This window comes from Bacillus rossius, chromosome 5 (genome assembly GCF_032445375.1).
Source record: "Bacillus rossius redtenbacheri isolate Brsri chromosome 5, Brsri_v3, whole genome shotgun sequence".
Classification (NCBI taxonomy): Eukaryota; Metazoa; Arthropoda; class Insecta; order Phasmatodea; family Bacillidae; genus Bacillus; species Bacillus rossius.
This window is the reverse complement of record NC_086333.1, coordinates 67,965,958-67,983,211: the sequence shown is the minus strand read 5'-3', so window position 1 is coordinate 67,983,211 and position 17,254 is coordinate 67,965,958. Positions and strand designations below refer to the sequence as shown.

Sequence of the window (17,254 nt, the reverse complement as noted above, 5' to 3'; positions counted from 1 at the left end):
TCTGTCCACAGCCGTTATAGGTACAAATTCACAAACAAAAGGGGATTCGAAAACGTTATTGTTGGTACCTACATTTTGCATTCTTGAATCCTTGTGTTGTTGTGTAGTTTATAAACCTGGCCTTGTGTTTTTTGCGTGGTTTGTAAACCCGGCCGTAAGCATGAGGTCTCGCCTGCCCGCAGCTCGGCGAGACGGACTGCTGGCCGATGGAGTGCCCACCCTTGACGTGCAGTGAGCCGGTGCTGGCCGCGGGCGACTGCTGCCCGCGCTGCGCCGACGACCCCTGCGCGCTCGACGACGCCTCTTCCTCCTCCGCCGTGGCGGCGCCGGGCCAGCCCTGCACCTACGAGGGTCGCCTCTACGACTCGGGCAACCAGTGGCGCCCCGCTAACGATAAGTGCACAGCCTGCAGCTGCAAAGTGAGTCCCTCCCTTTCCTCTCCCCTGCCTTCCCCCTTCCTCCCAGGCCTATGCTGGGGTAGCACCTAGATATTGTCCTCGCCCTCCCTACCCTCGCCCCTACCTTCCACTCTCTTCCCAGACCACGCTTGGGTAGCACCTTGTGCTTGTTCTTCCCACCCTCCCCCGACCGCAAGGCTTGTTACTAACCAGACTAAACCACATACAGCTTAAAGAGGGCAATGGCGCGTGGAGCGAGTGGTGAATCACAACATGCATCTGAGAGGGATTTTAGTCCTCCGCCATCTTGGATTTGAAGCCAAAGTTTTCACATGCTACTCACAAAATTAATTCTTTTTTAATAATCAACTGTGTGGCGGAGCGGAATAATATAAACCTAGGCTGCTTCCGAATACTAGCAAATGGATTACTTGGCTAAGAAAGCCACCAAAAATGCATTATAGTGGATGCGGCCATCATTGCATTGCTTCCGAATTCTCACAGGGGATGCGGGTGCATCCCTACATGCGTCCACTAACTCGAGAATTCTCCTGATATGCCTGTAATCCATTATTTTTGGAATATTGTTGTATTTTTTTGTACATGATGTAGCTTTATAGTTTTGGCACAGTATTTGTTGAAAGCTTATTTACAACTCAAATAGAAAAATGTAAATAAAATTATTAAAAAGAGCGAGTACCTTTTTTGATTGAAAAAATCAAATTTTCCAATTTATTTTTAAAAACAAACTAGATTTCATGCTGTTTAAAATGATGTATAACAATTGACATTTTGAAACATATTTCTGGACCAAAAATATAATTGAATCATTATGTTTCCATTTTTTTGAGATTCGGAAGGCCTGGAAAACCTACAATGGTTTTTTTTATATGTTATTACTGTATTTATGTCTGCATTATTTCTAATTTATGTTACTAAGATGGTAGCACACTTCTCAATATTTTCCTAAGTTGGCAACACTTCAAAATATGTTTTCTTTTGTTTAGGTAAACAACTATTCCATTTTTTTTTGTGTTTATTTGTGTTGGTGTAAGTTTTATTTCATTTTATGAGTATTTTGTGCTAACTGGTTAGTAGGACTCCATTGTGCATTATTGTACCTGGTTACAATTATGGCAAGGATAAGGAAATTCAATCCAAAACGGACTTTCAGAGGTAATCAACATACAAAGGAACATAAATATAATAGTAGGTGTTCAGCATCAACATATACAGGTTCTATGCAAAGAAGTCCAAAGAAGTCTTTTAGTTCGCAAAAACTGAAACATTCCAAACTTCCAAAAGATTTTGATGAAGAGACTTGTGGAATGTCATTGTTGATTTAGAACTTATTTCTAGGTTAGTACAGTCATCAGCAAAGTGTAAATATTGTCGTATTGAAAATAGCCTTGTGGTGACTCGGTGAACAGTTCAAATGTGGTTTGGCTCATAGAATTGTAATAAAATTTAGTATTTGTGACGAAAGTGATCAAAAAGTCCATTAGAAATATGTATGAAATAAATGCACTTTGTTCCATTGGCAGAGGAAAAGCATCTGGGAAGATTTTTTCAGCTGTAATGAATTTGTTACCGCCAAAATTTGAAAAATACAACACAAAGCTTCTTGCAGCTGTTACTGAAGTTTGTGACGCATTTATGAAACATGCAGCAAAAGAGGTTGTTAATAGAAAATGAAGGAAAATCAGATGTGGCTGCTGCTTTTGATGGTACATGGCAAAAGTGGGGGCACACATCTATGAATGTAGTGGTGACTGTAACCTCTTTTGACACAGATAAAGTGTTAGATTTTGAATGTTTCTCTAAATTTTGTACTGGCTGTGTTCATAAAACAAATGTACGAAATCCAGAGAAAATGGAGGAACACAAAAAGGTATGTGCAGCAAATTACAAGGGCTCAAGTGGAGGTATGGAGGTTGCTGGAGCCACTACTCTATGTGCTCGATCTGAAAATAAACTTGGCCTGCGTTATGTTCATTATTTAGGAGATGGAGATTCTAAAGGATTTGCTGCTGTTCTAGGAAACAAGCCTTATAGAAATAATATTGACATTACATAGCTTGAATGTATTGGGCATGTACAGAAACGTGTTGGCACCTGACTTAGATGACTGAAATGTTATATGAAAGGACAAAAAATTAGTGACGGTAAAGGGCTTGGGGGAAAAGGAAGACTCACTGATGCTGAAATAGACCAGTTGCAGCGTTATTATGGCCAGTCCATAAGGAAAAATCTAACTGATATAGAAGATATGAGGAAAGCTATTTGGAGCACCTTTATTCATAAGAAATCAATAGCTGCAAACCCTCAGCATTTCCTTTGTCCATCTGGTGCAAATTCTTAGTGAAAATTCAATAGTGATAAAGCAAAATACACTGTATCAAGAAAATGAATACAGACACCAGAATTTACTGCCAGAAGCAGTTATGGATGCTATAAAACCAGTTTTCAAAGACTTATCCAAAATAGACCCCTTGAAGCGGTGTCTCCACGGGAAAACTCAAAATCCCAACGAGAGTTTCAACAGCACAGTATGGCAAAGGCTTCCAAAAGCAATCTACATTGGGCTCCAGACCATGAAACTTGGGGTCGCTGATGCAGTGGTTTGTTTCAATGAGGGTTCTGTTGCCAAAGCCAATGTTCTGGAGAGATTGAACATCAAAGCTGGGAAATTTATGATGAATGGTTTCAAGAAAATAGATGCAGAAAGAAGAAAATAAGAAGAGGGTGAAAAGAAGACTGGGAAACAGGAAGAGGAACGACAGCGAAAGTTATTGTCCAGGAGGGTTTTGAAATGAAAAGGTGCACCTTCATTTTAAAACTTAATTTTCCGAAAGTGTTGTTTTTTTATGTTAAGGTACATATTTCAAAAACTATTTGAGCTACAGACTTGAAACTTGGCACAAATATTTATTTTTACTATATAAGGTTATGTTACCAATCTTATGAAAATTAGTTTTATTTTACTATTTTAAAAAAAAATTGATTTCTCATTTTAAAAAATAATAATTACTATAAAATTTCAAAAAAAAAAAATTATTGTGAACTAAAGGTGCTAATTTTACTATACTGGTAGGAAATCCAAAATGATGTTAGCTAAATAATCTGGCAAAATCGCAGGTTGATAGGACCAGTAAATTTAGAAATAACGGTACCTAAAGAAAAGCGGTTTTTCCATTTAAAATACATGTGAACCAAAAAAGGTACTCGCTCCCCCTAATACTGTTACATGTGAACTAACACTTATAGTGTGTTTAATGCTCATTTTAAGAATTTTGTATATTTTGGTATCTATATTACAGTTCTTTTTATATTTATTGCTAAACATTCATAATGTCCATACTACATTAAAATTTAGTAATTATATTTATTGATGGTCTTTATTGGTTATGTTTTGCAGAATCCCCATAGCTATCACACTGAAAAAAGCTGTGTGCACATTATTCAACTGTCAACAGGTGGTACTGGTAGTTGAAAGTATTTAAATACTATCCATCCCTTAGAACTGCGTCCTTTACATTGCGGCAGCGATTTCTAAGGGATGTAGGGGTTTGTGCTATGGATGCATCCCCATGTATTCGGAAACAGCCCTAGCCTTGCAAGAACTTGTCAAAATTACGCACGCCAAACTTTCACTGGTCACACTGTCACTGTAGCCCTGTAACTTGGTAAATCTTGGGGAAGATATTTCTTTCATCCTGCTGTGCAACTGTTCTGATAAATATTTTAAAAAAAATATTTAATATAACAAAAATTGAGAAATCCAAGAAGAGGGTTCTAATCCATCTTAGAATGTCAAAGCTAGTATTTTACTAACCGATAGATACATGGTGCTGCATGAACCTTAGAATTCATCACTAGGAACTCCAGTGTTGTAAATTATTTATATACCTTAATATTGTTTGCTTGGGAACATAACAGTTAATATAATGATTTACAAAAGTAATTAGGACTGATAGTATTATTTAAATTTATTTTTCTGGTAATTTGTGTTCATTTGTTTCAAGTCCCAGTCAGTGATATATTCTGAAAGCATTCTAGATTGTTTAAGTGGTCTGATATTAATCGAGTCTGATAGTGATCTATTCTGATAGTCTTGATTAAAAAATTATTTTTTTTCGTGCTTACTCATGGTGTGACGTTGTTGGCATTATTAGTGCCGACACCTAGCTGTGATGTTTATGTTATGTTGTTTAACATGTTTGGTATTGTTTTATTTTTACTCCACAAGCCACTTGGATATTAGTTTAGTTATTGGGTATTAAAAATAATAACTCACATGCTTCAACCTATCCATGGATCCATTTAGCGAGCAACAGAATATTGGTAGCCTACTGAAACTCAAGCAGTAACTGTAGGCAAGCAAAATCAGTTTATTTTCGATGATTACAAAGTTTGGCGAGCCAATTACATATCTGTGAATTGAATATGTTGCTTACATGTTCAAACATGAGTTGGTTAAGATATTCCTTTGTTTAAAACAGCTCCATGGGTCCACCATCATAATAAAAAATATTTTATCATATTTATAGCAAGTAATTACCACAAATTCATAAAAAAAAATTTGAAAATGTCTATTTGCCACCACCAGTTTGTAATTATCATATGTAATTCAGTAGTGATTATAAACAAAGTTCTCCTGTTTATAAGAATTTTGAAGCCCCTACTTATTACAGTAAATGCCTTTATAGAAGTCTGATGCATGTGGGAAATCATAGTCTGTTTAATTGTTCATAATTTTTAGTCATCATGTTTTATAATATAACATAATTTAACATCTGCCAAGTTTGTGGTTATGTTTTTGCAGATAAGCATAAACAACAAGAAATTGTATTTTTTTTTTCTTTTCATATTTTTACATTTTTACCATTAGCCATCAACCATTTCGGGTAAGCGTTTAAATTATTTTGATAGGCCAGCCACCAATTAGCGTACATTTTAAAACAGCATTTGCGATGCCTAAGATTACAAATCGAGATTGAGCAGAATTAGGTTGTGTTGTGCATGTTAGGTCTCAAGCTGTTCTGCCATCCCAGATACCATTTGCTCACTCATTATAAACATATTCTCAAAGTGAAATAAGCTGACAGACAACGCACAGGCTAAACCGGTGGACCTAGAGATTTTAAATTTGGAGGAAATGTTCCTTGAGTGCCCTAAGGGTGCACTAAGGAGGTATTTTTTTTTAAAATTCCATTCCTAAAGGAGTGAAAAGGGGTGACAAAGTTTGTATGGAGTGAAATACCACACAATGACTCACTCAGCATGAATTCTCAGGAGCTCTTAAGACCTACAGATTTGAAATTTGGCATGTGTATTCCTTTTGCTACGTAGACATCCGCTAAGAAAGGCTTTTACGAAAATCAACTCCCAAGAAGGGTTGCGAGGGCTTTAAAAATCAAAATTTCACTAATTCAAGAATAAGTACTGCAAAATTTTGCAGTGTGTTAAAGACTAAAATTTCCTGTTTTTTTTTTAGTATATTTCCTGCAGACTTGAAACTGTGCAGTGAAGTTCCTTATGTTACATAGCCATCAGCTGAGGACCAGGTTTTCCAAATATAGCTCCCAAGGGTGATTTAGCCCGGGCAAAGAGGGTAATTCAGCTAGCACCAAAAAAAAATAGAAATGTGAGTTTTTCAAAATTGCTCGATTTATAACAGTACCATTCACAGAATTTGACAACCAGTAAAGATGGAAAATATGTTCTTTGCGACATACATGCTTAACTGTTATAACTTGTTATCATTAAGTGCTTTATTTATTATTTATTTAATTATCTGGGTTTTTATTATAGCTAAAAGCCTGATGTATAAACAAATCAAACCAATCTTATTTTTATTAGGCAATGGGATCTGAGGTCATCTGAAATGGAAATTTTTTCCATCAGCTCTTCATGAAAATTGTTTAAGAACTATTAAGTATAAAATAATATCTTTTTTTTTAAATAATTTCATAATAAGTTGAAAAAAATATCCATTTTACTCAGGATTACTTTGAAATTAGTTAAACTGTAGAGCAAGTTTTGACAAATATAGACTGAAAAATTTTTAACTGATTTGTAAATTTATAATTTTTTAACAAATTTAGTTTCACGTATAACAAACTTTATTTGTAAAATAGAAATATAAACCGTATAAAACATTTTATTTTTATCAATTACAAAATGATTTTTTATTATAGTGTAAGATGTATAGTAACAATGATAACACTGTACAATTAGATACAGTTAGTGTGTATGTGTGTGCTAACTTGCTTCTTGTACAGCTGCAGTGCTACTAACATGATAGCTGAGCTGCAATGGCATTAGTTCTTAACATAAATAACATGGTATTGTCCTTCGTGTTGGTGTTTTTACACAGATTCAGTTAAAGTAAACTATTTAAACCTTTGTATTACCTATGCATTTTTATTGGAACATAAGAGTATTAATATTCTACATATTTTTTAAGATTCTCCAATCATTGGTGTACCAAAAAAAAATTTCAGTAAAAAATTGTTAAGAAAAATATCTGGTATTAATGTTAATCAAAAGATGATAAATCTGTGCAATAATTTTCTATTCACTCTATCATACTCTGACTTGCTGCATAGTAAAAACAGCAACACCATCCGCTGCTAGCTTTGTAGAATGAATTGCTAGTGTTCGCATAATTTTTTTTACTAACTTTTTGGTAACACTGGGTTCCCTTTCAGGTGCCGTACTGCGCGCAACTGGTGAGCAATATCGCGTGTTGTGTGCATCGGTAATTCACGTGAATCCTACACTCCTTAATTTATACCACTTAACTCCATAGCTGCATTAGAATATTTACTTGTATCTGTAAATCTAGACTTGGGCAATGTGAACGTTGATTTCCTGGAATGCACTGGGTGATTGGCACCACTGGTTTTGGTTTTTGTTGAATGTCACTCCGCATGACTCTTTAAGCACTTCTATAAATGAATACTGTAGTCTGAACCGTTCTATCATTTGATCACAAATTAAAAATTTCAAAAACTCTTTTGAGGCACCAGCAGAACAAAAATTCCATCTTGAAATTCATAATAAACATTTGGTTAGCAAATTTAAACTTTTCCTTATTTCATTCCATTTTCACTCTTTTTTTTTTTTAATTCATACATGTTTAAAAAAGTTACTTTTTTTCCAAATTATTTTAATGTTTCATTCAAATATTGTTTCCACTGACATTTTATTCTTGCCTATTTTTATTTGGTTTTGCTATCTACATTCTACTATTTATGTAAAACATGAACATTACGAGTGTCTAAGGAATTTTGCAAAACACAAACATCATCATGAAAGTGTTCATAAATTAATTCTTTAAAGTAATAAACTCTATAACTGAGTAGTTCTTGCCAAGTAACGAGATACATTTTACCACATTTAACTGCACAGATAATTATTGTAGTTGATTTTATTCTTGAAAGGGGACAATAGTGTTTGCATTAGGACTTTCTAACTTTGGTACATAGTTTTTTTTTTTATGGAATGCTCATTTCTTTTCATAGCAATTTGTTTTATTTATAATGCATTATTCATATTATTTGCTTGGTTTTTTCTTGTTTATGCATACCGGTGTGTTTATGTTCGTTATTATCAATGGTTTTTTTGGTTGTGTTGTATCACCTTAATAGTAATTCAGGTTCATACGTACGATACACTGGTACACTGCATTTTGCATGGGACCTATGGAAACAGCATTCACAGCCAGAGAGAGCCTAGGTTCTCGAACAGTTTAGGTCAAGTACAGTAGTCCCATGTCTTCTTAACATTTCTAGCTGCATTATTAGGATGTAAGTTTCAAATATTTTTTAATAATAATAAGATTTGCATGCACTAGATATATTACAGCATTCTTAAAAGTAAATATCCAACTAAATGTTAAGAATAAATGTAAAAGATAAATACAGAAAAGTAATTCTTTGTCAATCGCAAAATGGTTGAAGAAATATTTTGCTCTACAAAAAATTATGATGAAAGCATTAGTGTTCAGAGATGCCTGATATCGTTGTGAAAGAGAAGATAGTTTTAGTGTAACATCCGATCTATGAAACCCGTCACTGAAGGAGCCAGATTTTCTGCTAGAAGCTTTCAATAAGCGATCATCAGGGTTGATTGCTCAAATCTCATAAGCAGACATCTGCTGCTGGCATTCTGTTTCAGCTAGACTTCATTTTTCGCAGCTGACCTGTTCCAGTCACTAAGCGAGAATGTAGCCTACTAGGTACATAAATAACTTGCAGCAATTCACTCATGTCTGGGTTCCCGCACTCTTACTTCAAAGTCGATTTTCCTGAATTTTCCTTGTCGCACCTGTATACATTTCTCGTCTCATTGATATTTATATATATTTCAATACAAATTATTATCAAAACACCTTACAGCAAACATGGATAACATGCAGAATTGACTATACAATTTTTTCCTACACAATAAACAGTTTGGCCTGTCATCATTTTCATCAACACTACGTAATCATCTCTACCAGTCTGAAGAAAAAAAATATGAATATGTTTGCTTGATAAAACTTTGAAACTATGCATTACAGGCAAAAGAATATATATTGCCCTATTTGAATGAGCTTCAGATTAATACATAGTTGTTTCTAAGTCTTACTTTTCATTAATGTTAGTAAACATTAAATAAGGATAATTAATGGCACTTGAATTTATTATTAAAATATTTACTGGTTTTAACACACTAAGATGATACATAGTATGAAATATTACTGATACTGATTTGCACTTAAGACATTGTATATTTCTCTGAGTTTTCATATTTTTCTATAATTTTTTTTTCCATCTGTGGAAATTCTGTACGTATTATGCAAAGTACAGTGATCGAAGAATTTTTATTTTATTATTTTTTACTTCTTAGAAATTTCTCTGAAGAATTGCCTGATTTACACTTGACTTAGATAAAGCTTGACTAGCAAGTGATATTTCTTGCACAAGTCCAAGTATCTTTAATAGTTGAACTAATAAGGACTTGTGAAAATGTACACGTTAATAGTATTCATTTCTGCTGTTAAATCTATAAAGTGTATGTGAAGATTACTACATGTTCGTAATGGCAGTGGGAATTCCACTTAAAATAACCGCATCTGAAAAAAAAAATCATATTTTATTAAAATTTATTATGGGAGCACTCCCTTTGATTAATATAGTAATATTAAAGCAAAAGATGAATACATAAATTTTTTAACACCCGCGACTAAAATTTATGCTCCTCCAAAGGACCTGATGGAGATTGGTTCACTCGATTCCCAGCAAAACTATCATGCCATGTACCGTGATTGGTGAAGGATTACTGTTTAATAAATTGTATTTAAAACTCAGGCAGTAAAAAAAAATTAACTTTTGTATTTTTTTTTTCTTATGGTGGCTCTTATTTTGTGTTTTGTAATGGATCTTCGTGTTCTATGAACCAAGAATGGACAAATAATATGATGAATTAAATAACTGTTTGATGCTTTCAGACTCAATATATATTTATATGTGTGTGTGTGTTCAATTTTTCATTATTGGTCGCGGTTACAATTATCTTGTTCCATCGTTTAAATTTGTTTCTGAGTCAGTGGTGTTGTACTCGAACATGAGGATGAAGGCACCAAAATCCATTGCAAAAGTTGTAGCAGTTGCATTGTCTGCAGAGTGTGCTGAACGTGTTGCGGGGAGAGAGAGCGAGTGTTCTAACACAGGCGTTTCTCCTAGGACGGACGCCTTTGCTGCAGCTATGATTTCCAGTGCAGCGCTGGCGTCGTGGCTGAGCGGCGGCGCGGGCTCGCCGGCCCTGCTCCTCGCGGCGTCGCTGCGCTGGCTGCTGCGACTGGCGCACCGCAAGCAGGCGTTCGGCCGACTGCGGAGGTCGCGACGCCCGCCGGCGAGCCGGTAGGCCAGGCCCCGGGCCGCTGATGGCCAGGGCGGACCCCCGCGCGTGCTCCGAGTCCACCCTTATTTATTTAAAAACAAAAAAAACACGCCGACGTGGACTGGGTGAACTACAAATAAAAAAAAAATTTCTTGAGCGTGTGTCAAAGGAGGAATCCGAACTAAACGAAGAGGAAGAAAAACGTGGGCTCCACGGGCGAGATGGAGCGTCGGGGACGTCGAAGACGACAAACGCAAGCTATACATAGAGAGCAATATGAGAGAGGTTAAACTTAACATTCCGGGAGGTTATGATTTAAAAAGAAAAAAAAATTTTTTGTCATGTTTGTAGATGCATTTCAAGCATTGAGTCTTTAGCGCAATAATACCAATTACTAATATTAATAATGAAGCTGATCACAGTTCCCGTAACTTCGATTACGAAAAAAAAAATAATAATATCTGTTTAAAGTGTTAGTTAGCTGTAAGTACTGGGGTTTCAAATTGCACAACGCATTATCCACAGTAGAAGTGAAAAGTCCTGACCCACGCAGTGAACGTGACACGTGCTGTCTACTGTCGTATTATCATGTTGTTTACGGTAAGAGGACAAGGCATTAGGTTGTTGATGATTTACATGCGAGTAGAGTAGCAACTACTCTGTTCTCTATACCTTGCTGCAGCCGCTGGAGACTTCAGAGGAGTGTATTACAATGTGATATAATGTTTACTGTATTATTATTTGCAACTGGTGCTTTAATGTGGTGTAATAATTGTGTATTATAATATATAATTGTATGTAAACCTTCAAAGATACTTTTTTTTTATATTCTTGAGATAAAACTTAAAAAACAGTTTGCCATTCATGTTCATAGGAGTGTTCAGTAAGTTTAATATTTTAAAGGTGGTTATATCAACTGTTATATCTGAACAATAGATAACTTTGAGGTATATGAGTATTCTTTAGGAAATATAACAAATTTTTGTGTTTTTGGTGTGGCTAGTAAGCTCCAAAAATTAATTGAATTAAAAATTTTGAAGTAATATATATTTTCAAGGTTCTTTCTTTAGGTAAGACTAGACTGTGAGAATTCAACTTTTCAATCATAATTACTTTAGTCCACTATTAATCAGTATTTTTGAAGTGATTTCCTTGATTGAATGCCTTGCTGGCATGAGAAGAGCTTACATGTGTGAGAGCATTTGTAAAAAGTGTAGATGTCTACCACATAGATGTTTCTCTGAATAGTTATTAGATTGTAGATGGAAAAGTAAAAAACTGTGAGTGTGCCTTTCATCATTATCTATTTAGACTTGAGTGACAAATAAGGCTTTACTACATTTCCTTGGAATAGTGTATACATGTTGCACATGCTTCCAGAATTTTACTGTAAATATGTTGGATGTGTTTGAGGTTTTCACTGTGTGTAATTTTTACAAGCAGGCTTGCAAATGGTAACTGGTAAAGAGGCCTGTAATCATAGTTAAATAAGAATCTCGTAATGGACTGTGGTCTTTAAATAGCCATTTGGTTTGTTCAACCCGTTCACTCTGTTTTCTCGTTGAAGAAATTACATCAGTACCTACTTCAACGTGTGACTGTAAAGTTCAAACCCACTTAGGACACAATAGACCCCAGCAGACTGTATTAATGTTTAAATGCTGCTAAAATGTTAATTTATAGTTTATTCAAATGAACTTTTGCTAAATTTAATTTTTTGTCTTTTTGTTGTAGTTTTACACAATAATGATGTATTATTTAATAACTAAAGAAATGTGAGCTACTCTAATTGTAAAGGTGCTAATGATTCTCCAATGAATTGAGTGAGTTACTGGACATTAAAAATATGTCTTTAGACAAATACATAAAGTTAAATAAATCAACAACGTTTCATTGATTGCCAGACAGTCGGCAATAGCTTGTACAAATAAAGAGAGTAATTAAATTTGATGGCATTTGAAGCATTAAAAATTGTACATGTCTGTAGTCATAAATACTCAAAAAATTACATAGATGTTACCATTTTCAAGTTAAATAATAATTACATTTCAAATGATTTTCCGATCTAATAAATATACATACCAGAGGAGGTTCCGATAAATGTCTTGTTTAATTTTTGATTGTAGAACTACACTTATACACTCCCTGCAGTGCAAAATTATTGTAATCAGCAAAGAACATATTTTTATATGTATTGCTGGCATGAACCATTCTAGCTAAAACTATGGTAACATCATTAATTGACAATTGGTTTTCAACTTTCTAGTAGGAACTAATTTATGAATTGCATACCAAAATATGAACAAATTTTAAAATTCTTGTCAGTTAAAAGTCACTTATTTAGAATTATATCATAAAGAAAATTCTTTGGGGCTTATGTACCACACTAATCCACTAAAGATTTGTATTTTGAGCCTAATATCAGTTACTTTTCTTGTTAAAACCCTCCCCAACATTAAATTTTGATAGTGACTGCTTGAAGAAACATCTTGTTGAAAAAAATTTTAAAGAAAATCATCAATATATTGTTTGCTTATTCGTGGTATTAAAATTGTATTTATATTAAGACGTGTATTTTATGAATATCTCTCTGGCAATGATAACTTGTATTTTAACAAAGATTATCTCTATTCTTCCGTTAAGTTGTAATATTTTTTATTATTAGACTAATGCAGAATGCAAGTGAAAAATGAATATGTGAAACTTTTTGAGACTATTAGCCCATAGGCCCTAATTTCATTATTTGTCAAAAAAAAATTTCAAATGCATATACAATAATGTTGTAAATAGTGCTTATACACTGAAAAAATTATGTATTTAATAGCTGCGAATTTTTGTGCTTGGTATTTAACAGACAAGTGGACAAAAGATCAAATTTGAAAGGAAAAAAACAGATGCGTGCGGCTGTCAGTTTTTGTGCAAATCATTACAAATGTACTAAATATAGCCTATATCATAGCTAGTCTTCCCACTTGGCGAGACCTGATATCATGAAGCGTACATGTAGCCGTTTCATGGTTCATTCATCAGACATTGATAAAGGTGTTATGTGTTGCAGGATATTGTGTATTTCATGTACAACGTAACGTGGCTTAACTGCATTTTAGCGCTGTGGGATGTAAGACTGTGCACACATTTACCTATGTACTATACAGCCGCAGATGTTACTTTCGGCTGTGGGCAGCTCCGATATCGCTTCCCTGCTGAGTGGACACTTGGGAAAACAATCATTTCGATTTACTTTTGGTTTCACAAAATTCTTACATAATTGAAAAGCAGTGTGTAAGCATTTACCAAAAAATTTTTTTTTCAAATGTTAAGGATTTCTTGATTATGTAAACAAATAAAATTTGCAGTGAAATGAATTACGATGCTGTGAGGCATTCGTTTAGAGGTACTATTTTTCCTTGAAGACAGTTTCACAGAGTAACTATTCTAGTCAAAAAAAAGTACCATCAGTTTAGCTGTAGTGATGAATAATGTACCTAAGGTACGAACAAGTTTATTGCTGCTAGTCTAGAGGTCCGTGTTTTTGGATCCGATGAAGCAGCGTATAACCTGATGAAATTGGTTTCTGGTGCCTGTTCTCGAAAACCATAAAGAGAGCCAGCATCACCGACCATTGCGAGTGCTGTTATCGTGTACGTACTGTAGGAATATGCCCTATGATACTAACGTGTAAACTTTAGTTCCTCATTTTAATAATTGTAATGAGAGTATCGTAAGATATTGTATATCCAGAGTTGTTGGAAAAAAACTGTTTCGAAACTGTGGTGATAGTTTGAAAGGTGTTTTAACTGTTACCCTTTATTTATAACTGTTTATGTTTGAGTTACACACATTCGAGAACACAGGTAAAGTGGACATTTTTTTAAAATGTTCCCATTTAGAAGATTTGAATGATGTATTATTGTTCTCAGCACAAATCTCAATCCATTATATTCAAGTCAAGTGTCAGGCAAAGAAGTGTATTTATGTTTAATGTAAAAAGAAAATATCTACGTTCATTATAATCCACGAGGAAAACTTGAATGTTTTGGATCACCAAAGTTTTTTTTTTTTTTTCCCTTGTTTTGTTTTGGTTATTTGTTTCCATCAAGAAATAATCTTGTGTTGGGTTCACGGGAGTGTCGACAGGTGTGTGTGACTGGGGCCTGATGCCGGTGGTCGATAAACTTAGTGGTGTCAGCAGGGGCGGGGAAAGCCGGGCGAACACAGAGGGTCGATGTTTTGCACTTTTATTTATGTTGTTTTGTAGTGTTCTTTTTAAAATATGGCCATTAACGAGGAAAAAGAAAATTAAAGTTTTATCGCCAGGTAGATTAAAATGCTGATTAATACAAATTTCAATTCATGAATTCGTATTGGGAAAACTTCCAAATATTTTACTGCCACGTATAATCACGCGATTATGCCAGAATTTGATTGTAAGCATTTATAAAACTGACCCGGAGAAAACTTATTGTAGGAAAGAATATCAACATTTCTCAAGATAAATTAGCAAAATGATCGTACAAAATTTAAGTTCCAGGTTGGCTTGAAATTTTGCTGAAAGAGTTAGGTTAGCAAATTTTTCTGGGGAGGGCCTCCATAAAAATAAAAAACAGAGCCCCACAAAGTCCTAACATGCCAGCTTATCCTCTGGGTATTTTGTCATGGGCTCCCCGTAATGAGACACCGGGGTCTGTGAACTACCAATAGTCTGATTTTAAAAAAAAATTCTACTATACACTTAGCTTTAGGTTTTTAATGTATTGTGACTTGCATGTCCAAAATTCAATGAACCTTTTTTTTAATTAAACAGAAATATATTTCTAATTTTGTACAAATACATGAAAACAACTGTATCACTGCAAAATAGCGTTAACAGTAATACTGGGTTCGGAGTCTCGCCCGGTCATTTATGCTTTGGTTTTCATGTAACTCCAATATTTAGTTATTTGTAAAACTTTCCCCGAATAGCTTTCCAGTATTAACTATTTATCTCAAAATAATTATTTCATATATGCGAAAATATTCATAGCCGTGTGTTGTTCAACATTATAGTATCTTTCTTGAAGTATTACAAACTATTAGGTACTTGGCAACTGGTTTCCAAAAAAAAAATCTTTTGTAGAAGTACAGAAAATCTTTTTTTTTCTGTGTAGTACGACTACCATGTGGTATTTAAAAACTGTCGCAGAACAGGGAAAAATTAACAACAAATACAAATATTCAATTTTGACAGCCACAATTCAGTTTCAATGTAATTTGTGATTCACAGCGATGTTTCATTATTTTTCAATTAAAATAACTTGATTCAGGCATGTGCACGAACAAATTTCGAGTGTAACGCCGTTGCCAGTAGTGACGTCACGGCCCTGTGAGCCATGGCCGTCTAGTGTTCGCTGCAGGCTAGTGCGCCATTGATTCGCTAGCTGGCGCCCTTTGCTAGCAATCCCAGCCACCTCAGACACCCAAGTCGTTCCTTCAGCCCTGGATGCAGTCCTCAACAAGGCGGTGGGTGTCAGGGTAGAAACACTAACTAATCAAATCATGTTCCTATCATTGTCATCAGGTGAAAATAAAAAAAAAAAATTAATGAAAACCAGTTGAAGTAAAGAATAAAATTTTAAATGCAAAAAATCGACTAAAATTATAAATATAATCATAAATGTCATATAATTATGTCATTTATTGTCCCATTTCTATCGCCTCTTTAACATGTGCACAGCAAAATTTTAAAGGCAATATATTATACAATGTGTGCTTGAAACAAATAATTCCTACTATTTGGCTAGCATAATAAACTAGCTTTATTTAAATAATTTTGCAACTAATACAAAATTCATTAAATATTCTGTAGATAATAGAATGGAAATAACATGTATATAACTGTTTCCATGTCATTTCGCTTTCCACACAAAATTGATGGGCCAGGTTAAATTTAAAATTGGGGTGTTTCATGAATCAAATGTGGACACCTTGAGATTTAAATGCAAGTCATTCAAATATGCACCTACCCTACGAAGTGGTAACGCACGCTCTAGAAGGCAGGACGAACTATACAAGGCATCCAGGAAATTGTGTTCTGATGGCCCTTTACCCTGTGACGGTGCTTACGTGAACCCAAGTCAAGGTTTAAAAATAAAACCTGTGTGCATATGTATAACAAAATCGTACTGTAATTAATTTGTATAGCGAAATGTATTATGTAGATAGAATTTTTTAAAAATGAGAGAGAGAGAGAGAGTTGAAAGTGAATTTGTACAGAGACTAGAACATAGTCTGTTCTGTGCTCGTGTTACATTCACGGTGAGAATAGTTGTGAATGTTTCACGAGTCACGTACAGAATTCAGTACTAGTATTTCTGGTTGTCTGACATTAAATTATGTGTATTTATTGTGTATTATATGGCACAAGGAACACATTGTAAATACAAATCTTTATTCCAACATACAAGAGAGAAAAAAATTGTACAAATATTGATTTATTTTGTCTCGTTAAAAGCTGTCTGTTATTTTACTGGGATTTCTGAAATAAGATAGTGTGTTTTCATGAATGGAAGCAATCTAATCAGTATTTAATTTATGCATTAAAATAATTGTGTATTTCAAGTTGTGACTTTTTTGGGCAAAACAATAACATTTATAGGCATTAATAAAAACAAATTACAAAAAATAGCTAATTATAAATTGACCTTGTGTATTAAGTTCAGGAAAATGTTATAAATAAAAAACAGCTTTATGCATACAAGGTTTGTTATATTTATCATTTATTTTTACTTTTGTGTCTTCTTAACATTTTACTTATACAACATTTTACTTATACAACATTACCTGTTCTTATGCCTTATATTAATAACATGTTACATAACCGGCACTAAACAGGATATCTGCAATTACCTGGATCTAAGTACTTTTTCAGATATTTTTAATACATTGTTCTTACAGCTTTTTTTTTAGTTTAACAGGGTCATTTTAAA

At 34.2% G+C, this 17,254-nt stretch overlaps 1 protein-coding gene across 2 annotated transcripts in view; it reads left to right on the top strand.

Annotated features, from left to right (window-relative positions):
- LOC134531958 (protein kinase C-binding protein NELL1-like) overlaps positions 1-17,020 on the top strand; it is a 114,131-nt gene extending 97,111 nt beyond the window's left edge. For both annotated transcript variants that reach the window (XM_063368056.1, XM_063368055.1), the window contains 2 exons: positions 183-419; positions 10,133-17,020. In XM_063368056.1, coding sequence (XP_063224126.1) covers positions 183-419; positions 10,133-10,333 — 438 coding nt within the window. In that variant the 3' untranslated portion in view covers positions 10,334-17,020. The remainder of the gene's footprint in view (positions 1-182; positions 420-10,132) is intronic.
- Positions 17,021-17,254: the final 234 nt, after the last annotated feature.